This window comes from Homalodisca vitripennis, chromosome 1, assembly GCF_021130785.1.
Source record: "Homalodisca vitripennis isolate AUS2020 chromosome 1, UT_GWSS_2.1, whole genome shotgun sequence".
NCBI lineage: Eukaryota > Metazoa > Arthropoda > Insecta > Hemiptera > Cicadellidae > Homalodisca > Homalodisca vitripennis.
In genome coordinates this window covers 58,376,316-58,401,376 of record NC_060207.1, presented here as the reverse complement: position 1 = coordinate 58,401,376, position 25,061 = coordinate 58,376,316, and the positions used below count along the sequence as shown (strand labels likewise).

At 34.7% G+C, this 25,061-nt stretch overlaps 1 protein-coding gene across 1 annotated transcript in view; it reads left to right on the top strand.

Annotated features, from left to right (window-relative positions):
• The window catches only part of LOC124362278 (transcription factor 25), a 56,119-nt gene that overhangs the window by 15,389 nt on the left and 15,669 nt on the right, over positions 1 to 25,061 (top strand). Inside the window, exons 3-6 of the mRNA XM_046816638.1 lie at positions 568 to 761; positions 12,077 to 12,168; positions 14,883 to 15,013; positions 23,101 to 23,294. Of these exons, the coding sequence (XP_046672594.1) occupies positions 568 to 761; positions 12,077 to 12,168; positions 14,883 to 15,013; positions 23,101 to 23,294 (611 nt within the window). The remainder of the gene's footprint in view (positions 1 to 567; positions 762 to 12,076; positions 12,169 to 14,882; positions 15,014 to 23,100; positions 23,295 to 25,061) is intronic.

Below are 25,061 nucleotides of genomic sequence, written 5' to 3'. Positions count from 1 at the left end.
AAATAAAATGTTTTAATAACACTAAGTTGTGTCAAAATAAAAAACTAAATGTTTTTGCTCATAAAGTTTTTGTTAATGATTTTTTTTATTTGTATAAAAACGTTAAATAAGTGATCAATGTATTACATATATAAAGAAAATAAATTTATCTAAAAAAACAAAAACCCAAGACATTGTACCAATAAATAAATTTGTTATGAATTTTTAACCAGACCCTTGCAGAATCAGGCATTTTCGCTCTGCATTTTATGCATACCATATAGCAAAACACTGCGGCACTCAAAGGGTTAAACCATATAATATAAGAGGCTACACCACGGACGTATTATTTTAGTCAAACAGTGTGTTTGTGATATATCTTGATATACGTTAATATTGTATTAAAGTTTTCAATTACTGTAATGTTAAAACCATATACTGGCTGTAACTTCATAATAATGTTTGGCTGTTTAGTGAAAGTTATTTCATTATTTTGTATGTTATGTTGGTACTTCTAGTTAAGTTAGCATTGCTTGATGGCTTTATATGTGACACCCAGTATAAAGATACTTCTACAATGTGTTTCAGGATGAAGTAGAGAGATCAGTGCGGGAAGTGAACGAGCTTCTAGGGGACACTCCTGGGAGAGTGACTCAAGAACCAGCCTCCATGCACGCTGGAGGGCCTAAAAAAGGGATTCTTAACATTGAACATCGCAGTCTCAATCCCAATAATGAACTAAAGAGAATATTTGGATCAAAGATAGTACAAAATGAGCAAAGGTTAGTAGTAGAATTGTAATTTATTTTATTGTACAATAGTAGTTCAATATTTCAGAACTAATAGTTCAATTAACATGTCAGGTTAAGAAAATCATTGATCATTATTAGTTCTTTATACTGAAGTAGAAACCATTGCATAATAAGTGTATGATAATTAAGAGCCATAAACTACTGTGGTAAAGTAAACTGCTTAGTAATGAGAAAGGGTGCTCCGTAGATTAGTGATTGCTGAGCAATATTGTCCATGCAAATCGTTAATTGCCTGGTCATGGGCATGGGGCTGCAAGTAATCTTTAATCCTAGGTAGTGATTTGGTAACATAAATACTATACAGTGTTGAAAAAAAAACAAGTAGTCCTATATGTCCTTATAATATAGTATCAACTTGAAACAAATGATAGTATAGTAGCTTAAGAGATTTTTAAAGACAAAATTTGAACTAAAATCAATCTTAAAAAATTTTAAATACTGCACTGTATAGTACATATGTTAACAAAGTAGAGAAATATAATAGTTAACCCTTCACAGGCCACTAATAAATCCATTAACTTTCCTATAATGCCAAGACAAGTAAAAATATTTTGTTTCTCTAAGGTCAAAGCTAATTTTTATTACAACTAAATTATAAAAGGTAAAAGCAAGAAAAGTATAAAATAGGGCATTTTACTTAAAATTATCATATTCATTGATAAAAATAAAAAAGATTTATTTAGAAAACTGTTTATTTCAAATAAATTTCAATTTCATTGTAAAATGTAATTAAACTGAAAAGGTTAAATACATTTTACTACAAAACAAATAAATATTTGAAACTAATCACAAAACTACCACACAATGAACAATAATGAGATATGTAGTAGATGCATGCGCACTCGTGACAACCAAGTAAGCAGTAATACATGCCACGGATATTTTTGGTTATGGCTCTTTTTGAGATGCAGAATTGACTGAGTGAAGATCATTTATAAATACTTCCTTGGCAACCGCGATAAGCACGAAGCGTGCACCGGGCATTTCGAAGGCATTTTGTGAACTAAAAAATTCTCCAAGAGACATAATCTATAATATTGGATATAACTGTATTTGGCATTTTCGTCAAAGTCTGCCATTCTGATATATCCGTCTAAGGCGTTTGAAGGGTTAATAATTTGTATCGCTTTCTGCTTTTATTGAAATACAAGGACATCTATAAAGTAACCTCTCTGAAATGAGACACTCCTGATTTTGAGGTTATAAAAACACACAATGCAGTAGATGCACTGCCTTACACAGTTGCCACTAGATTTGACTACTGGACATTGACATGAAAATGGCATTTGTTATCTCGCTGTTAATTGCGCAACTCAGCGAGATGTTAATTTCTGGACAACCCTGGTATAATAACATGTATTAGAGTGTACATATATCTATTTGCTCATTTAGAAAAATCCTTGCTGTGAGTGATTAGCCAACACAAAAAACAGAAAACATTCATAATCAATTTAGAGTGTCAGTGTATGAGTGTTTTGTGTGTGTGTGTGTGTGTGTGTGTGTGTGTGTGTGTGTGTGTGTGTGTTTAGTGTAATTTACTTGTTAATTATAATAAACACAAACTTACGGAAGAAGCCATAGGTCTAGAATAAGTATCATTGTCCTGTATTCTTTAGTCTTTACTGCCAATTTTGATACTAGTCGGTGTTGATTGTGGTTGTAAATTTGTATTTACAGTAGTGATAATACAAATTTTTTTATGTTTCTAGGGAAATACAGTAATTTATTGTTATAAATTATACCATCTACTTTTAGAGTAAACATAAAGGTTAACATGCGTTGTAGGATATCTGTCAAAGTCAATGTGTTAAATGCTGTGCATTAACCATCCAGCTATAATACATGTAGTTAACCCTAGAAAGCTAAGGTTCGTAAAAAACATGTTACAGCTAAACATTTGTCAGGGAGACTACCATTAATAAAAACATTTTTATTTTAAATAAAAAGGGTTTTAATGAGAAAAAATTAATATAAAAGCTTACTTACATCAAATATAATAGTTTTTTCAATTGAAAACTTAACAAGTGCAGTCCACACACCACTTCCCTTGGTGTTCACCACACATTGCCTTTGAGCAGCGCCGGCAGAAATGGGAGGTCATACGTCGTTTTTTTGAAGGACAAAATGCACAAATTTTTCTTCCCTGGACAAGTTGAGGATCTATTTGGGCAGCAGGAATATCAACTTCCAGGATGCTGGCGATAGATTCGCGTAGACGCTTTGGCAAAGTTGTGATGCGATTTCGATGTTGAAGCCAAGGCTTGACAAGTTCACAGTGCAATTTTTTTGCAAAATCACGTCTCGAAACTGGCATTGAGCCCTGAGCAACCATGTTATGTGCGTAAATTGTGTAGCAATTGACTAACATTATGTTAATCATGCCATAAAAAACGCACAATGGCCATCTAGTTTTTCGGCTGCACGACATGTTATTGCACATCTGGTCAAGACTGTCAACGGCGCCTTTGGTTGCATTGTAACATTCGATAATCTCTGGCTTCTTGCTCCTTGGGTTGAAGGATGGTTGCTCATGAGTAGTTGAGAGCAACAACACGACTCTCTTACTCTTTGCTTTGTACGACACCATTGTTTTATGTCCGTCAAAACAAAACATTGAAGACCCAACCGGTCGATCTCCAGCTTCTTTCATCTCTGGAGGTATTTCAGGTTTGTTCCGACGTAGAGTCCCAACTAAAGTCATATTTATTGGTGGATTTAGAAGTTGTGTTGCTAATGAGATCGAAGTGAACCAGTTGTCCATGGTGAGGTTCCTATTTGAACCGTAGACGCATTGTGTCAGCTCCTTTACGAAGAACTCTGCTTGTGGTATATTTCTGGGAGTGGTTCCTTTACCCAAATATGGCATCGCATTTATCATGTATTTAGAACCTGTATCACAAACCATCACAATCTTGATTCCATACTTTGCTGGTTTGTTAGGGATATACATATGAAATTTACAACGACCTCTGAATGCCAACAGCTGTTCATCAATTGTTAAGTATGATCCTGGTTTGTAATTGTCTCTACAAGATGCCACAAACATCTCCCAGACTTCCCTTATTGGAGCGAAGCGATCTTGCCTACGTCTCTCATTCCTTGTTTCATATCCATCAAATCGAAGGGCCTCCACTAAAAAATCAAATCGCGCACAGCTCATTGTAGCCAGATAACGGTTACCGCAAAATTCTACATTGAATAGTTCATTAGAGGGCATGTGATTATCTTTTTGACTTGCCGTCAAAATCAGGATACCTAAAAATGCATCAAACTCCTCTCTAGTAATTTCTGAAATTGTACTTGTAAAGTTGGTGTAATTTACTTGTTTTCTTCTTATTGCAGAGTTAGTGTGACTTATAATATTGACTTGTAAAGTTGGTGTAATTTACTTGTTTTCTTCTTATTGCAGAGTTAGTGTGACTTATAATATTGTCTTTCATATTATCTGTACAAAATAATGAAAACACATCCAAAGGGTTTGTTTTGTCTCTTGCATTAACAGTTGGACCTGGCCGAATATGTACTATATTTCTTGCAGATGCTCCGGTATTTGTTGGTCGTGATGGAATGTTACTCCACAAGTGTCCGCTCCTCCCCTGCATATGCTGATTAGGATATATGAAGTGATGTGGATCACGAGGAACGGTGGTGGTCCATGAGCTACAGTTGGTGGTGAAGCAGGACGAGCTACGGCTGCTTGAGGTACAGGCACTAGTGGTGAAGCAGGACGAGCCACAGCTGCTCGAGGTCTAGGCACTGGTGGTGAAGCAGGACGAGCTAAAGCTTCCTGAGGTCTAGACATTGGTGGTGAAGCAGGACCAGCTAAAGGTGCATTTCCTACCTGAGGAATGTCTGTCGGTGGAGGATGACCATGGCAATAAGCTGTAATAACAGCATTGATAGTTTCATCTATAGTATCCATAACTATCCCTTGTGTAGCAATTTTAGCTGTAGGTATTTCCAGTAAGTCTTCATTATCACTAGCAGAACTAGTACCTGATGGTGAATAGTCCGGGTCAGCGTCTGTATCATCACTGTCGTCTATACCGGAGTAATACCGTTGCTCAGTGGTTTCTTCTTCTTCAGACATAAAGTCATCAGATAAACTTTCATTCAAACATTGTAGAATATGTTGTTCCTGATCCGTATCCATTTTGAGAGTTCACCAATAACTATATTACATAAATATTTACAAATTTATCACATACAAAAACACATAGAAACACTAAACGTTCGTACATATGACGAGCACGTAAAACACTAAACTATCGTCGGCAAGACGACACAATGCAATTGTAAAAACAACGTACAAGCTAACGTTTCGTCTCCACGACTACGCATTCGATATATTGCACAAACTATACGAGCGAGATGGCTGCCAAACTACTCACGGACCCGGCGGAGAGTTGACTGACCTTACGTGGAGGGGGGGGCGCATTCAAACAATAACTTAGCGTGGCACACTCGAAAAACTGTATCGCGTCGTCACAGTGACGACGCCTTAGCTTTCTAGGGTTAACACCTTTACTGTGGCTTTATACTTGAGAATCTAGACTACTCTCACAATGCCACCATACAGTAAGGTGTCTGTCATAGATCTGACATGAAGTTAGTGTATATTTTCAACAGTGTAGGGAAACATTACTATATCCCTGAAGTGGTGACGATTCACTTATATTTGTTTAGACTGTATGATTTGATCTTTTTTTTTCAAATTTTGTTTAAATCTACATAGTTTAAATTTAGTGCATTGTGTTAAATATATATTTATCATGAGAATGAAGCTGTCTAAAATGTCCATGTAATTGTCCAAATTATTTTTTAAGTATCATTTTGTTTTCTTATTTGGTTTTCATATCTTCTGAACAAATAAAGTTTTATAAAATAACAAATTTAGCATACATTATAATTGAAAGTTTCAAAAACATAATCTTGTAAAATTTGGTAGTGGTTTATGAAATGTGATGAGTTGAGTAAACAATGAGAACTTGATAAAGACTTTGAAAAACCATAAATTTAACTAAGTCTAGACCAACTACTGTTGATAATATTGTAAGAGACAAATAATGTATATTGAGAAATCTAACAGTTGACAATTCATTCAAAAAAGTGAATTAGTGTTAAAGATATTTATTGTATCCACAGATTGTTGTGAGAAAATATAAATACATTATTTTTCAAGTATATAAATATTCAATACAGTTCAAAATAGAAAATTAGCACAGATTTACTTAGCGAATCCTGAACAGCTATACTGAACACCCAAATTTTGTTTGACTCTGAAACTGAAGCAGCCATTTGAAATTTAATACAATTACTTTTTGTTTTGTCACTACAACCGCTCTTTTTGTTGTGAAAATAGAATACAAGTCTCACAAAACTGATCTCATTACTTGTTTTGCCAGTTATAAAAATGTAATTAAGTTCTTCTACTGACTGATAAGTTAGAAAAACACTTAAGGTCTTTTAAAATTTGTAACTTTTCTCTTTTACACCATTCAATCCCAGCCATATTGTTTTTATGCATCCATAAATCACTGAATTATTTTATTTGTATAACAAAATGTTGTTAAAACCCATTAACTTATCCATTTGCTCAAACCAAAAAAATATTTTTCTTATTATTCATGCAATGTAAATACATATTGAGAAAAATCTCTTTCCTGAATATATGTGATTCTCACAAGCTAGTTTAGGAGATGCATTGAACCGCACTACTCATCATGATGCGCTGGTAAAAGTCTACATAGCAGCAACAAACCCTCCCTCAGCGCAAACAAGAGTAGTAATTAGAGATCTGAATACAGATCTAAATAGAAAGCGTGTTCATCCCTCAGATTTAGAAGAATGTGCTGAAACTAAAATAAAAACTATAGACTATTAATGAAAAAGAATTCACCTCAATGTCTAGATTTTTAGTGATAAACCACGAGGAAGAGCCCATTAAGGTGTCTTTTCATGATTAACAAAGCATTAGCTGGAATAGTCGGACAACTGATTTCTATTAAGAAACTTCTTATGGGACACTGTTAGTTGAAACCATTAGTAACAAACAAGCCTTGAAATTGATTGAAGATATTGTCCAACCAAGTTCCTATGATAGTAGTAGATCCACTTAAATCACTGAACTCGATGTAGATGAGATTAAGGCAGAATTATGTGACATTCAAATGACAGATGTGGGGAGAATAAGGAAGAATGAGAGTGGAATTCTAACACCAACTCTCGGACTCGGTCTCACTTTTTCAAATCCTCATCTACCTCCAGCCATCAGAGAAGGCTATCTCTTGGTTACAGCCCGGTCCTATCACAGAAATTCTCAAAGGTATTACAGGTGCCAAAAATTTGGGCATTCTAAAGGAAATTGTATAAATTCAGTACTTAGCCACTGCATACAAGATTGACACAATAGGGATTGCTCAAACAATGAAGAGCATTGCATAAACTGTAAGGGTAAACATCCATCCAGCTCATGAAATTTAAAGTCTACTTGGAAAAAAAGGAATTCTTAAAATAGTCATTCACTGAAGCAAGGAAAGAATACAGAAAGAGACAAATACCAACCCCTAAGAATATACTACTCTTATGTAGCCTTGTCTCCATTTGAAACGCTGCATTGTTACACTTATTCGGTCCTTGAAGGTATGGTTAAGGCTTTTACGGAGCAGGTCACAGCATTGGTCAAGCAAATGAGTACATCTGCCACTTCTAGTGCGTCAAAAACCCAAGCAAACCATCTCACCTAAGAAACCAACAGCAGCTTCCTTTCTCAAAGAAAAATATTTTAATAAAATGTTACTATTGTAGTAGATTCCTCTTTATGCTGTAGAGCAATAAACACAATCACACATCTTTAGGCAATTACAGTACAAATTGAACTCGCAATCAAATTAACTATCTGCTCCATTTATATCCCACATTTACCTTTTGATTTAACACTAGTCAATCTGCGCAATCTGTTTACTCATTTCCCAACTCCTTTTCTTGTGATTGGCTAATTTAATGCACATTGTGGTTCTTGGAGTTTTAGCCATTCATTTAATATGATTTCGAGTTTGTGAAATGAGGTGGTTTGCACATGACTGGTCGGCCAACTACATGTGTCCTACATCAGGAATACGGTCTGCAATCGATCTGTCAATCTGCAGTCCGGACGTGGTAGTTAGAAGCCACTGGTTGTACCCTTTGCTATAGATTTCAAGCCCTATCCTTCTGCAAGAAATAAGCATCCAAAATGGAAAATGAACAGCGGATTGCAATGTTCTAAATTCTTTAACTTTAATATGCAAAATACAGATATAAAAGCAGCATATTTTAATTCATCACTAACTTTAGCTACCTGATTGAGCATTTCGAAAACCTCAGGAAAACAAAATCAACACCAAATCTTGATCACTACAGAAGATTGAGAGCAAGGGCAAGCCAAGTTTTCAGAATAAGCCGACATCAGTCTGGTTGAAATACACTGATCAGATAAAAGAGGATGACGCCAACGTGCAATGTCTGGAGAAGATTGTGATCTGGTAGCAGCAAGGTTTCTTCACCTTCCGTCATAGATTTTAAACTAAACGGCATTGTATTGACCAACCTCCAGACTGTTCCTAATTTACTTGCTGCACACTTCACTGTTATTTCTAAAACATCATCATATTGGAAAGAATTCTAAATATAAAAAAATATTTCTGAAAGACTGCCTTTAAACTTGATATTAATAATGACTCTCTTCTTAATCTCTCATTTACCTTCAACAAACTTGATTCTTCACTAAAGGCCACATCACTCTCAGCCCCAGATCCTGACACTACACTATGTTGCGGAATCTGTTGGGGGATACAAAAAAAATCTTTATTTGATATAATGGAATATACATAGAAAACAGATTTCCCACATCATGGAATCGTTCACATGTTATCACTCTTCAAAAACCTAGCCAGGATAGAACTTCCCCCAGAAAGCTATTGGCCTGTTTCCCTCACTAGTAGTCTCTGCAAAGTTTTTGAAAGAATGGTACATCGTAGACTCATTTGGTTGGTAGAGAAAAATAATCTTCTATCCCCCTCCCAGTATGGATTTCACCAATGAAGGCCAACTAATGACTACTTAGCGGCTTAGAGTCAGCAATCCTAAATTCTTTCATTCAAAGGAAACAATTTAGAAAAGAGGTATAGTAAATACTTTAATACCCTGTGATATTGGTGGTCATATGTTATATCCTTTATTAATAGTATTCTAAGTGGAAGAACTATCCAAATTATCCAGTGATACAAAATATCATTAACACTACATTTCGAGATCTGCAATCTGATCTCTTCTTCAGGTGGATAACTAACCTGACACATAATTACAATCTTGGTTGCAATAAACAAATCATACCAGTGTTGTGACACGCTTAAGTCAGAAATCACAATCACCATGTTGTGTATCAACTTCACTAACTCTAAAACATGCACTTAATAAAAACAAAACACATCACATATTATTAGAACTGAACTACAGAATACAGGTCACAATAGGTTTGCATTCACTGACTAACCATCTATGACTGATCAGAGGCCAATAGTAAATGGTAGTTATCAACGGCAGAAACAAGATGGTTGCCAAAAAGAGGGAAAAGGAGTAGGCCTTCCTTTATTGGTTCATTTTAGATGAACTTCTTATAACCACACTGTGATTCTGCATTGGTTTATTACAAATATCTAATCTGTTCAATACTTTGGGTTTCCTTTTTAGTTTCAGAATTGGCAACCAAAGCCTCCGTCAACCAAAAAACCAATCAGTCAACAATCGAGATTAAGCCATCTTGTATTTGTCAGATAAGTCTATTGGTAGTGATACAAAATACCATTTTTTCTTTATATTATGTTGCACAAATTGCTTCTCAAATTCTGTGGTACTAAAAGAATTAAAAAATAGCTAGCACTAACCAGATCACTTTATATATTGATATTATGATATTATATATCAACTGATTATTTATTGTTTGTATACTATGCTTATGTTCATAGCTTTATCACTTATGGAATCACCTTATGGGGCAATACACAGTATGCAACAAAACTTTTTATTCTGCAAAAAAGGGCTGTTAGATTGATTGCCGGTGTATCTAACAGAGATCACTGTAAAGCTTGGTTTGCAAAGTTTAATATTTTAACCCTGCCATCCGTTTATGTATTAAGTGTTTTGATGTATGTTAAAGATAACTTGAATGACCTTGTTAGCCTTAGTGATAACCATAACTTACTATTTTACGAGAAATAGGAATGATCTGTTGCTGATGAAGTGTAAATACACAAGCACGCAAAGTAGCTTTAGGTATCTGGGAATCAAATTGTACAATGCTTTACCTGAACATATAAAAATATTATCTAGGCCTAGGTTTGAAACCTCCATAAAAAACATGTTGCTTAAGAAGTGTATATATAGTGTAAATGAATTTTACAATGCTAGTAATAGTATGCTTCTTTAAACCCTTTCCATCCCAGACACTTTTTTTTAATTTGTTCCAAAAATCCTAAGCATTTTTACTAATGACATACCCAAAAATCCCAGGCTCTTTTAGTTAATTTTGCCGTGTTTTACTAGAAAACCCATAAAAAATTTATTTATGAAGCAAATTTATTAGTTTTTAAGTGTTATTAGCTTCCTAAATGTGTTATATATACTATAAAATAAAATATAAAAGGACATGCAAATATTTACAATAACTTTTTTTTAATAATATGTACTTACCAAAAAATATTTTGAGGATTTTTTTACTTTGTTGGGTTGTGGATGGGCATAAAAAAATTATTTAACCAAGATTGATAACACTTGACAAAAACCATATTTAACAGTCTTCAAAAAAATCCATACTTCACACTGATATGTTGAGAAATAAAAAAGTTCTGGATTTTTTTTAAAAATCACTGTAGTTCGGAGTTTTCCCCAGTTATAACAACAATATGGCATATCATGTTCCACTTCTACATAACATATAGTTCTAACCAAATATATTGAATTTCAATAGGCAAACAATGAACTATTTCATATTTTTAACTAAAAAAAAACTCCTAATCCTAACAAAATAAGAACTAAAAATTACCATCCGAGTCAATAAAATTTTGTTTTTGTTTACAAACATCTATGGAAAGGATAACATTTAGTGTGCAGGCCCTTTTTGCAGTCAACACACATAAAAGTAGACTTTTTTCTTTTCCCTCCACTTCTTGTACTTTCTCCACTGCACACACACAGCAGTTTTTGTATTTATTTTCTGGTATTTTTTCAAAAAATGATTTTGTACCACTGTTGTTTGCAGTACTGGCTTCATTTTGATGAGTACCTAGGCCTACTCCTCTCACATGTGCCCATTTAACTGTCAATTCACCAACCAAGTTTGATATGTATTGAAGCCTACTTACAGGATTATCTGTGTTGTTTTTGTACAATGTATATAAATTTAAGACCATTCTAGAAATTATATTAAATGTAAGTTTCTTCCAAAATTGGATGGTTTTCCATTCATTGAAATAATGATATAGCATCTGATCATTTCCATCAATCCCTCCCATAAAGTCATTGTACTCCCTTATCATTTTTGGTTTACTTGTAATACTTATGTTATTACCCCTCTCAACAACAAGCTGGAATGAAACCCAACAAATACAGCTGATAAAATTCAACACAGTTGATGACGCAACACAAAGAGAAAGAAGTAAATAAGTTGTTGTGCAATAATAAAACATTATAGCGTAATAAATCAATGTTTTTATAACGGTATATGTTATTCCGAACATTTATATATAATTTATATAAATATTCCGAGTTAATAAACATTAAAAAAAATCTTTTTCTTAACGTCCGGAAAACCGGACGCCGGGATTTTTGCGATGTTTTACGAACGTCCGGAAAACCGGACGCGGGGATTTTTGCGATGTTTTCGAACGTCCGGAAAACCGGACGCTGGGACGGAAAGGGTTAACTAGTTTCACATGTTATAACTTGTTGATGTTGTTATACACTATTGTAGTGTCCTGACAATAAATGATTTGATTTTTGATTTTTTTTTTGATTATAACATTTTGTTTCAAAATCAGCAGTTGGAAGAGTATTTAGCAGCTGAGTGGTGATTGACGCTAATATCATCCACAAGGATATGTGCAGTTTTGAGACAGTTAAATGATATAATAATAATGTCAGTGTAATTTATGCACACTACTACGGAATTGTCCGATCTACTGAAAATGTGTAAGGTCCTGAATATATACAATTTTTTATTTGAGTTTCAAACTCAACTAATGTTTCAGCAAGAGAAGAGGAGGATCTCGCACCAGAGGCCATTTGAAAACTACATGGCTTGTTTCGCCTAAAGAAAATTGGCCTCCTATTGGCAAGCCAGGTAATTGAGAAAGTGGGGAGTAAAATACATCATTTTATTGGTCTTAATAAGTCATAACCACATTTGACTGGTTATATAGTGTATCCATCTTAACACTGTCTTGCTATTAAATTTACAGTAAAGTTTAAATACAAGAATTCAATTATTTTTTAGTGACCATTAAAAGTATGAGTTTAAAATTTCATTGCAACCTGCAGCACTTTAATCACTCTCAAATAAGCATATAACATTACTGTTTAATTAACTATTGTTGTGTATTAACTATTTATTAAATATTGTGTCCATATACCATACAATATCATAGTAACTAACAAATAGTTGACATGTGTTTAAAGATGGAAAGTAGTAACAAAAACAAATCAGTGGCAGTTGAACATTTCTTGAAGCGGTTCTGGTGTAGGAAAATAAGGTGACATACTCTCTTATAAATTAATTTGTGCACAAGCTTATTGATTACTTATGGTACAACACAAACAACATAAATAGTAGAAAATTAAGAGTTTAGGAATTAATTTTTAAACAGTATTACATTGTTATTGAATAGTTAACTTGTTTGTTGTGTCAACAGTATTTAAATCACTGGGTAAAAAGAAAACCCCTCACTTCTTAATTTTTTAAATAATAAAAATGAAAAACATGCTTTGGAGGATTTCACTAGAAAATTTAGTTTGATTTTAAGAATTCTTTTTATTCTGACACTTTTTTCAAAATCGTGGAATTTATGTCTAGTGGTTATCATCATTTTGCAATCCATTAAATTAATAAAAGAATACTTAAAACAATTAAATGCCTTTTACATGAGATTTTACAAATTCAGATAAAAGCTACAAGTTTTTTAAACATTCCTTATATATCATCAACATTTGTATGTTAATAAAATAAATTTTTAGGATTGTTAGCTAGCTCAAACTTATTTCTGTTTGTCCATCTTTTCAAAAAGGCAGGGGGTAGGTGCAACCATAAATTTTGAAATAGTAACTTTTATTTTGTTTCTCATTAATTAAAAGAAGATTAAAATCAGATAGCCTGGTAGGTGGTGGTGAGATACATGTTCTCAGTATTGTTTTAGACTTGGGTTTGATACTGGAATTGGTTATTTGGATTTGATTCCTGACAACATAAATGGTAAAATTATTGTAGGCTACCTACAATTACTGTAGTGTAGCCCCTTTTACTAAAATGCCTTTCACTGACTAGAATAGCAATATTTCACATGCATAATATGATTTGACAATTTTTTATACATGTGAAACATTCTTATTGAGTATCTTTTGGTTGATAGTCTGAGTCATCAAACCATATCTGATCCCTTTCACTGTCAGAATAGACCTATCTGTTGTTCCACTTGTTTCTTATAAGAGGTGTATATCCCACTTATTAACTGTTCATTAGTATTTAAGCCTTTGGTTTCTTGCCATACTTAAAATATGCAATGCAATTCTTGTGGGGTTTCCTTCTGTAAATGCATGCTGATAATTGTGTAATGTTGATTTACTGAACTTATCATCAATCTCATACACACCCAGAACTTTTCCATTATTTTATGTATATATTTAAGTCTTATTGGTCTATAGGATTTAGTCAAGAAATCTTATCTCGATGATCACCCCTTTCTTAACAAACTTGACAGGGCTATTCTCCACAGTCAATTTTGGGTTATACTTGAAAAAGAAACTTTCTTTAAAAGTCAGAATAGAATAAATTTTATTCACTCCTCTTTATAGTAACTCAGGAAACAAATTCAGGAACCCCTTGGAGTTTGCTCATTTGTTCTCTCCATTTAATTTCTGTAAAAACTTCAATTCCAGTTGCTTTTTGAACTAAACTTCTTTCTTGTGTGACCACCCCATCAACTAGTCTCTCTTAACATACGCTTGCTTTAGGAAGTGGGTTTCCAACAGGTGAATGATTTATTATAGATAAACTGCTTGTAAAGAAACCTGCACAAAAGCAAATATCTGAGCAGCCACGTTCAGGAGGGGCCCCCCCCTCCAGTGGTGGGAAGTGGGACAAGCATCTCCCCGTCTCTGTTTTATCAGCTATGTTAATTGTGTCTCGCTCGCGCCATTTTGTTTACACTGCAGCTACGTACCTATTCTATAAGTATATTGTATTTTTGTGTGTAGGCCAATACAAGCATAAAATATGAATTGAACAGACTAATGTAGCCATAGAAGTATCCAGGAAGCTTGCGTTTTGGTGTGAGGTTAGTCGCTAAATGGCAGTGGCCAGGTCAGGGGATAGAGCAGGGGGGCGAGTGCCGAACATTCTGAATCAATTTTTTCTTTACCTGACCATCCAATTAATGTGGCCATTTGTTCCTCCTTCCCAATCATAGCTGCTCCAAGAAGTGACCGCTAAACAGTAGGTGATTCCTTCAATTAATTTTTACCCAGGATTAAAGTTTGAACACTATTTATAACTTTGAGAGAGTATTTCTAGGTACTGATGTTTGTGTCTTTTTGTTAAAGATCTAATATCCTGTAAAAGGCGAAAATCTCATCATAAAAAACTTAATGTAAAAATGAGAATGATAGTTTTACATTTACAAAATACACTAATGTACTAGATTGTGGTTTATTCTGAGTATACATTTGAAACCATAAGTTTTGTTGTTTTTGGGTATGTGTTGTTAAAATTTAGTCATATTCTAAAATTGTGAAATCTATTGTAATGATAACTTATTATACTTATGAACTGGTGGTCTGGCGCAGGGTTGTCGATGAGCCTTGTGAAGACTGAGAATGGAGTTAGCACATTCACATATGAACACAGCATCAATTATCAACAGGTCCAGGTCAAGTTCCTCGACGCGGTGGAGAGCCTCAACCCTGACAATATTGTGGTTAGACATATTTTTATTTCTTTTTTACGTACTTTGTTTGTTTTTATTGTACTTTTACGAAATTGTATTTTAACCCTCAAAGTGCTGGTTATATTTTTCTCAGTTCTAAGCCGTTTTTACTATCTTGCACATACTAATCAACTTATTTATTTATCATTCGCTTTTGTCATAAAACTATTATAGTGTATATAATTTTATTCCAGAAAGTATATAGAACTACATGAAAATATATTCAAAAATCTATTTAGGGGCCGTTCAAGTATTACGTAAGCAGATTTATTGCAATTATTTACCCCCCCATCCCCCTTGTCAGCAAAAGTAAGCAAAGCTCTTACCCCCTCCCCCCATGCTTACGTAAACATTTGTCAATTAATGTATTGTTTTTTTAATTTTTTAACGTTATAATTATAATTTGAAAAATAAGAAAATAGATTTAGGATAGAGATTATATTTTACTGAAACGGTATTCAACATAGAGTAAAGGACAAAAATATTATATCTTACTAACATAATAAACTTTATTTTAAATTTTTGGTACATATATTAAATTCAAATTAACAGTCTTCAGTCCATGAAACCCGAATCCATGATTCTAAGTTTTCGGTGACATTGGATTGCTTCGATTGCTGCTTAGTGTTGTGAGTCTGCTCGCTTTCATCCGATTTTGGAATGTCTACGTCATTCTCATCGAGCCATTCAACATCATGGTGCTCTAAATTTTGAATAATGCACATCAGTTCATTAGCACGACGAGCAGCGACTCTTACAGGTCTAACTTTCCTATCAGTGTGCGTATTTACTTTCTTATGGATCTTTTCGATGTGACGATTTAGTGACTTGACGGAAGCATGATAAAGACCACACGTTTTGCATGTTCGACTTGATAGCCTCAATTGTACCGTCGGACAAAAATAATCGTATGGCATTTGCAGGAAATCTTTGAGTGAAGCACTTAAGCGTAGAGCTAAATTGACTGGAAGATTAAGAAATTGCCCTCCTTCATCTAAAACCAAGTCATCAACTGTTTGTTTTACTTTTACAGGTGGTGGAAGAAACCTGTTGTCTAGTAATCTAAATAGGCCACTTCTTGGACGACAGCATTCTGTATTTCTACATTTTACAATTTGGAGCAAGTATTGGCTTTCACGCACATGTTCTGAATACCATTTAATGTCTGGAAAATCAGGAAGATCTTGTTCACCTGCCCCAACATATTTTGCATTAACATTATAGCCATCAATTTCCATTGAACTCCATACTTCAGCTAATACATTTCCTGCAAATTCGAAATTAGATCTTTCTAAATGTTCATCAATTGTAACGCCACGTTCATCCAAATGAGACCCAAAATGGTCATGAGGCAATATTAAACCAGCCAGTTCCCGACTAAGAGGAGCCATTCTGCGCTCTACTCTGTTATACGCACTTCTTCCGGGAGCATTGGTAGCTAAAAACAATGCATCGAGATCATGTCGCTTAAAGTGTTGTATAGCAAACCCTATGACTTTTTGATAACGCGGATTTTCATCTGGCCCTCCATCAACCGTTATGATTACCACTGGTTTTACTAGTCCATGGTCAGTTTTAGCTAATGGTCGAAACTCTTCAAGTTCAAGAAGCGTCTCGAAATCCTGAGCATGAGTATTAGCAGTAGATGAACTATGCTTTCCACTTCGAATAGCGATGTATGTTGGTCCAGAATATCCAACGGCTTGCGGTTGTTGGAAGTGATTTTGATACCAGTATAAACAGATGGTATTAATTTATGACGCTCAGCGATTACCCAATCGTGATCAGGCAATTTGATTCTATATTCCATGTGCATTAGAAGAGGTGCTTGCTTATTTGCCGCAGTTACGCCAATAGGGACTCGAGCTTTATCATCTTGAGATATGAAAAATACTTGATCTGGTCCCAGTATGGATGCTATGTTCTCTAAATAATGGATTGATGTTTCAGCGAACTTGCTATCTAAGTGGCTCTTGTGGTGATCAGTTTGAGCCCGAATGAGCTTAACAGGGACTGTCGATACATGTCTTCGTCCCTCTGCAGAATTAGATTTTCTGGGAATCAAACGGATATATGTCGCACTGCGACTAATGTCAAATCCTATTTTACGTAATTCTTGTGTGAGTTCATCAAGAGTTTTTACGCTGCGAATTGATTCCGTTCGTCTACTATCATCTGCTGCACTCCCAAATAAAGCTATATCCGCAATTGTTTTCAATAGTAAAGGTTGATTGCTTTCAAGATTAGGACATCCCACTGAATCCCTCAGAGATAGTCTTTTTTTCATTTCTGGATTTTCATGACAAATATCTTCTAACTTTCTTTTCATACCATCCCTGTGTTTCTTCTGGGCAACTGCGTTTTGAACCTTCCTGTTTAAAGACTGTTTTGCTGTTTTTATTTCCTCGCGCAACTTAATGATCTGTTTATCAACTTCAGCACGGCTTGGCATAGTATCTCTGGCAGAATACAAAGCATTCAGATTTTTTTCGAGTAGAGCATTCTTATTTTTCATAGCTTCCTGAGAAGGTTTTGGTCTCTGTTTATCTGTATTTTTATTAATTTCGCATTGCTGTTGTGATTCATTACCGGTTTTTATTTTATCTTCTTCCTGTTTTTTAATATTTGAAGCTGGCTGTGTAATTTGTGTTTTTTTCTGCAGGTTTACAGGTTGCCTAAAAATAAAAACTTTCTATGGGTTCTGCTAAAGATTCTCTTATTAAGCTACATAAATACAACGTGTGGCAATATATATGGTAAATACAAAACCCTATGGCTTTAAATCTAATATCTTTAAACGAGCAATTTGTTCCGCTCACAAAATACAGGGTGTTATACTCTATTCAAGTAGGTATTTAAAAGAATGTAAACAATCTTGATATGTTTTTTTATTGAAATATGCAATTATAAAATCAGATATTTGTAAAGGTGCGTACAGACATCGCGAGGCTTGCGCTGCGAATGGTTCGTCTCGCATACATCAACCTGAGGCATGCTACGGCACATGTATACGTGCGAACCATTCGCGGCGCACGCCTCGCGATGTCTGTACGCACCTTTATGTACTTACAGAAAAGCAATTTTAATATTTGTTGAGTTTTTAAATGAATTACAACAGATTTTACACCGTTTACAATTTTAAACCACATATTTCAATAAAAAGACATATAAAGATTGTTTACATTCTGTTAAATACCTATTTAAATAGAGTATAGTTTTCTGTAGGTATATACAGTATATATGTATAAAACTAACATCCTGTATTTTGTGACAAATTGACGGAATCAATTATAAGAAATAAATCTATATAATGAATATTACCTCTATACTTTAAGATAGGCCATAATATTTTCTAATTAGCAAAGAGAAACTTTTTGGCGATTTCTAATATTTCTAGTAGGTATTCATAGGTACCTAAAATGATTTCGTCACTCACCTTAGAAAAAAAATGTAGTAGATTGGATTTATTCTTAGTCGCCGCTTGCAATTCTTCTTCGATTCTCTTAGATACAATAATATCTAGTTCCTTGTCGGATTTTGCTTGTAATTTGTAATTTCGCCACACTTCGTTAACTAACTTTTGTACATTTTGTACTTTCGTACTTGTATGAGATTTTTTTAAACTTTCAAACAATTTTTGGTATAACTTGGATTTGTCTATTTGAAACGACATCTTATTTAAACATTAAAGTTTGGCTAATGGAATGAATGGTAACACAAATGTTAACTTGCTTTACTATGCTTACAATACGTCTACTCGCTATAGCATCCAAACGAAACAATACACTGATAGAGGAAATTTAGACAAGTGAACAGCGCGCGGTAATTCCCTTACTCGGTTCTAACGCGAGTAGGGGAATTACCGCGCACTGTTCACTAAACGTATGTATTACTTGCGGGAATCCCCGAAAATGCGTTTCATTTTCAAGCAAAGACAATGTGTGGGTTGCCATTCGTGTAAAAAAGAAAATAACTACCGATGACGTAATCATCATCTAGACTCCCCTACCCCCCATGTCATCCAAAATAAGCAAAGCAAAGACCCCCCCCCCATAGTGCTTACGTAATACTTGAACGGCCCCTTATTGGCAAATTGTGATGAACCACAGTAAATCAAAATATTTGATTATACTATAGAGTATTATATATAAAATATTCTATATTTAGTTGTGGTTATAAAATATCAAGTCCTTTGTTGTACAGGAAAAACCACAACAAACATAACTAATAAGATGAAAACGGACGCAATACGTGCTAAATCAATCTCCTGTAAAACTACAGCTGTAATATGATTGGTCTGTTCAATATATAATTGACTGATTATATTTATTTTATTTTATTTAACCCTTTTAGTGCTAGAGATAAAATCAAATCCATGGTGAAAAGTGACGAGTTATTTTTTATGTGACTATGCGAAAAGTGCCATAGGGTTTTGGACGAAAATGCAAGGTTTGAGAAAAAAATGTATATATAATTTATTTTTTATAATAAAAAGCTTCTTTTTACTTCTTTAAAAAGTAAATGAATTATTTATCAGAACCTATTTAATATTTAAATTTTATTTAAGTTTTTAAATAAAAAAAAATCACTTAAAACAGCAACATTTCCACAGAAACAAAATAAAAATCAAGTTTGAGGTAATATGACTATTATAAAAAATACAATAAAAAAGTAATAACTTAATATTGTACTGTACAATAAACATAATTATCAAAATTATTCAAGTGCTAGAGGTTTGTTTTATTAAAAAGCAGTGTTTTGTAAAATGTTCAGTTAAAGTTTATTTTTCACCATAGAAAGTTTTTTTTTTAAATTATTTTCAAAACCAATATTTTAATTATAAAAGCCATTTAAAACCATGCAAAATCATGTGTAATATAACAATAATTACTAAAACCAAACTCAAAACATAAAAATGACCTTATTCAGGCATTTTTCAAACAAACTCTACAACACTGTCTTTATGAACATTCGGAAGTGACTGTCAACACCTTTTTTATTAATTTTAATATCTAATATAACTTAGAAACATTTTAAATTAATAAAAACGCTCCGCTACTTGTCACGTCACGGTGATCTTGAGCCAACTGAGAAAGTGTTGTATTTTAGTTAGTTGTTTACGTCACCTAACAGCATTAAAAAATAGTGATCATAAGTATTGCGTACTTAAGATTGTAAACTATATGAGAATTGTAGTTTAGATGATTACCCTGGACAATAGCAACATATTTACCAGTTTTGATATAGTTGTAATGTAATAAATTGTATTTGGAAATAAGGTGATATTTTCAAGCCGGGTGGGAGCATCAACATCAATCACATGCAAAAGTGATAGGTCAAAGACATCTGTTGGGGACCATCCCTTGGTCACTGTTGATCGAGAAACTTACTTATAGTTATTTCATGAAATCAAAAACTTGTTAAATTAAATTCTCTTTTTACTATCATCTCCACAACTATAGGTGTCACACTCTCACTAGGAAACTGTTGGAAAACTTGCATCAAAGATAGTTAGCACAGCTTTATATGTCAGATTGTTCCGCTATCAGAATGCTGTAGGTTCTAGGCTCCCTAACCAGTGTTATCCAAAAGTGTATTTAAAATAAAATTCTTATAATCAGTCACATCACTATCTGTAAGATGGTTGAATGTAACCAGCAATATGCTTGAAAGCAAAACAAGATATACACAGTGGAATATAGTTAGTTAAAACTCAAGGGGCAGATGGGAAATTTGAATTATTAATTAATTCTAACTATACGAGGTAGAGTAAAAAAGTTCCCAGAATTGTTTATAAATACTTATTGAACAAAGTTAAAAACTTACAAATATGTTTGCCCTCAAAATACTCTTCTCCTTGTCCCAACGTTCATACAGCTTTTTTAAAACATTTTTGGAAATAATTTTGTGAAAGTTCTTAAATTGTATTCATCACAATTACGTTAACAGCCTCAGCATCTGCAAATTGTTTTCCCTTCAACAATGTTTTCAACTGAAGAAACAGGAAGAAATCAGCTGGTACCAGGTCAGGCGAGTAGGGTGGATAATCGTATGTGTTAAAACTGATCTTGGCTAGATACGAGGGCTGTTTTTTAAGTAAGGGCCGTTTTTTTTTTTGTAAATAAACAACAATTATTTTTTTCAAAATACATTTATTTTCAGAATCTGCATACTTTTCTTTATTTTTCTACATAGTTGCCTTGTTTGTTAAGGCACTTATCATATCTTAAAACTAAGTTTTGAAATCCCTCTTCAAAGAAATCTGCCGCCTGCTCTGACAACCAGGAGTTCACGGCCGTCTTGACTTCTTCGTCGTCATTGGAGCGCTTCCCGCCAAGATGATTTTTCAAGTAACGAAAAAGGTGGAAATCGCTCGGAGCAAGGTCGGGGCTGTACGGCGGATGATTCAAAACTTTCCAGCCAAAAGAGTCGATCATTTCCTGTGTCCGAGCAGCGGTGTGAGGCCTTGCATTGTCGTGGAGGAGCAGAATTCCCTTTGTCAGCATGCCGCGTCTTTTGTTCTGAATGGCGCGTCGGAGACTGGCCAGGGTTGCGCAGTAGGCTTCTGAGTTAATCGTCATTCCTCGCGGCATAAAGTCCACTAGCAAAACACCGCGCCTGTCCCAGAACACAGTTGCCATAACTTTGCGCCACGACAGCGTTTGCTTGGCTTTGACTTTGACTGGAGATGTTGTGTGCCGCCATTCCATGGACTGTTGCTTTGATTCAGGAGTGATATGGGATACCCATGTTTCATCTCCTGTGACAATTCGACTCAACATGTCGTCTCCTTCCTCGTCGTAGCGGGTCAAGAAAGTCAAAGAACTGCTTAATCTCTTTTTTTTGTGATCCTCAGTGAGGAGTTTGGGTACCCATCTTGAGCACAATTTTTTAAAGTTTAGGTTTTCTGACACAATTTTGTACAGTACTGACCTGGACACTTGAGGAAATTCCATAGATAGAGTGGTTATTGTGAACCGTCGGTCCTCATGAATTTTTGCGTCAACTGCAGTAATCAAATCTCCCGTGATCACAGATGGCCGGCCTGAGCGATCTTCATCGTGGACATTTTCGCGGCCATCTTTAAATTCTCGGACCCATTTCCGCACTTTACCTTCACTCATTGCCTTGGCACCATACACCTCACAAAGCTGACGGTGAATGTCAGCAGCCGACATGTTTCTTGCAGTCAAAAATCGTATCACTGACCGAATCTCACACGCGGCGGGTGATTCGATAATCTTAAACATTTTAAAGATCCACAGTAATGCATACAGGTTAGCTACAGAGCTGCAACTGGCATGAAGTTGTTCGCTAAGAATGCCGGGAGGCGGGGCGCACGCTCGTTACGGCAGGAACGCGAACTACTACCGTGTACGGGAGAACGGCCCTTACTTAAAAAACAGCCCTCGTAATTACGTACTAACAAAGACGAATGTACAGGGGCATTGTCATGAAGAAAAAAACCGATTGTTTCCCACCCATTTTTCAGGTTATTTTCTCCTTATGGCATCTCTTAAGTGCCTAAGAATTTACACAAGTTTTTTGGTAATTTTTATGGTGCTGTTCAATATATTCAATGAATAAATAAATTTTCAATTCAATCAAACCAAATTCAATTCAATTCAGATACAATTGTGTAAAATTGTAAGTCATTGTCTAATTGTTGCTGACGAATGTCAGTTCATTTGTGATTATTTTGCTACAAAAGCCAAATTGTTGACTACTCCTCACAGTTCATTGAATTTAAAATTTTAGTTAATATTTTCAAAATTAACAGTTAATGAAACAGAATAATATGATGCCTGTATATTAAAATAATAGCTGGATGCTTATTAAGTGTAAAAGTGCTTCAACACAGAGATGGTAGTTTTAGCCCATTGTCATATCAAATCAAATTTTAAACTCTCTCATTAATAAATTTAAGCAGATATATAGTACTACTGGTACATTGATAAATAAACATGATGTGGTTTTATAAAAAACATTAAACATCTTAGTAATATCTCATTTGCCCTAAACTCCCAAATACTTAACCTCTGAGCAATAGCACTATATATTTGTCTGATCTGTTTCAGGGTCTAATCAACTTGCACCCGTACCACGTAGATGCCCTGTTACAGCTGTCAGAGTTGTGTCGGCTCAGCGAAGACTTGCCCATGGCGGCCGAACTCATAGAGCGGGCCCTCTATTGCCTTGAGTGTGCCTTCCACCCCTCCTTTTCCTTGGCCTCTGGCAACTGCAGGCTGGACTACCGCCGGCAAGAAAACAGGTATGATGTAAGAAATGGCTCTTTTTATAAGTTCCTATAACTAATAATCTATTGGATCTTGCCCGGTTGACTAGAAGTGTTGTGGAAATAAGTAGACTTAGCACAATAAAACGTTAACGAGGTATTTTGCTTTTTACCTTTGTCTCACCTTGTATGAGTTATTACCACTAAGATTTAAAGAGCGAGTAAAATTAAAGAAAGTTTAATCGACATGTCTGGCCCAAAAACGAGGAAACACGAGAACAATCCACGCACTCAAGAGTCATATTTTGAAATGTTGGGTACTGGCTGAGGTGAAGAGACGTGATGTCACGTGATAATCTAGAGGGGTATTTTAAATTGTCTCAGGCAATGAGAAGGAAACACCTGATTATACGTTATCGTCTATATAGCCAATACAGGCAGCTCATTGATTATTATAGATGAAAAATAGAAATGTAGGACAAATTATGATAAAAATTAAATTATGTTTTATTCTAAAAAGAAACAGAGTTGTCAGTATTATACTCTCTGGATTGGATCGAATTGCTCCCACGAAATTGTTCAATATGTGTGTAATTCTATTTGTAATCTTTACCCCAGGATACCCTGAATTAGACCAAATTGCTCCCACAAAATTGTTCAATATGTGTGTGATTCTGTTTGTAATCTTTACCCCAGGATACCCTGGAGTAAATTTGATCAAATTGCTCCCACAAAATTGCCTCAATATGCGTGTAATCCTATCCCAGAGATCTCTAAATTGAATCAAATTCCCACAAAAGTTTCAGTGTGTATGTAATCTTGACCCCGGGCGATCAGGATTTCCGCTGATGGTACATGGCACTTTCTTACATAAATCTCAGAGAATTAATACTGAGCATTGTGTATGTTGTCGTTTCTGCTTATTAACGGCGTGGTGTAATATTGTGTCTTTTAAATATTAGAGTTTTTGTGATTTAAGTGTGTGAAATAAGAAACTGGTTGCTTTGTTGCAATGTTATCATTATTTATAAACAATCAAACTAGTAATGTAATCACTTTTATAAACAAAAAATAATTAAACCAAGATCTTAAATTTTGTGCCTTTCAATTTTTATCTATAATTCCAATTTACTCTATTGGCTGAGCGATTGTAAAGCCTATCACATGTGGGGTTTGAAAAATGTGATTTCTGCCTGTCCACATGATATCTCGAAAATGAACTGACCTATAAACTTGAAATTTCAACTGAAGCTTAATTTTTATATAGATAACACTGAGTTTGATGATATGCTCTCGTTTACCCTGCACAGCATCACATAGGAGACACCTCAAGGAGAGTTGGAAGAACCTCAAGATAGTATTCTTTTGTGATGGTTTGGTCATGTGATGCGTACTCATGATACACCACTCAAAGAAGACTGTCAACATGACCTTGACTTCGCTGCGAACTTGCTGTGCTTTTTTTTGTCTTGGAGACATCGTGTGTTTCCACTGCGATGATTGCGTCTTGGTTTCTGGATTGCATCCATAAATCCAGGATTCATCACCAGTGATCACTGTGTTCAGGAAGTCAGGGTTACTGTTTGCACTGGCCAGCATGTCTTGTGCAATTTCAAGGCGAAGTTGTTTTTGACCCATTGTCAGCAACTTTGGAACAAATTTTGCAGACAATCTTCTAATTTTCAAATCCTCGGTTAAAATTGAATGTACTGATCCAGTGCTGACTCCAATTTCTTCTGCTAGTTCTCAGACTGTAAGACAATGGTCCTCAGTGATTAAATTTCGCACTTGTTCAATAACATT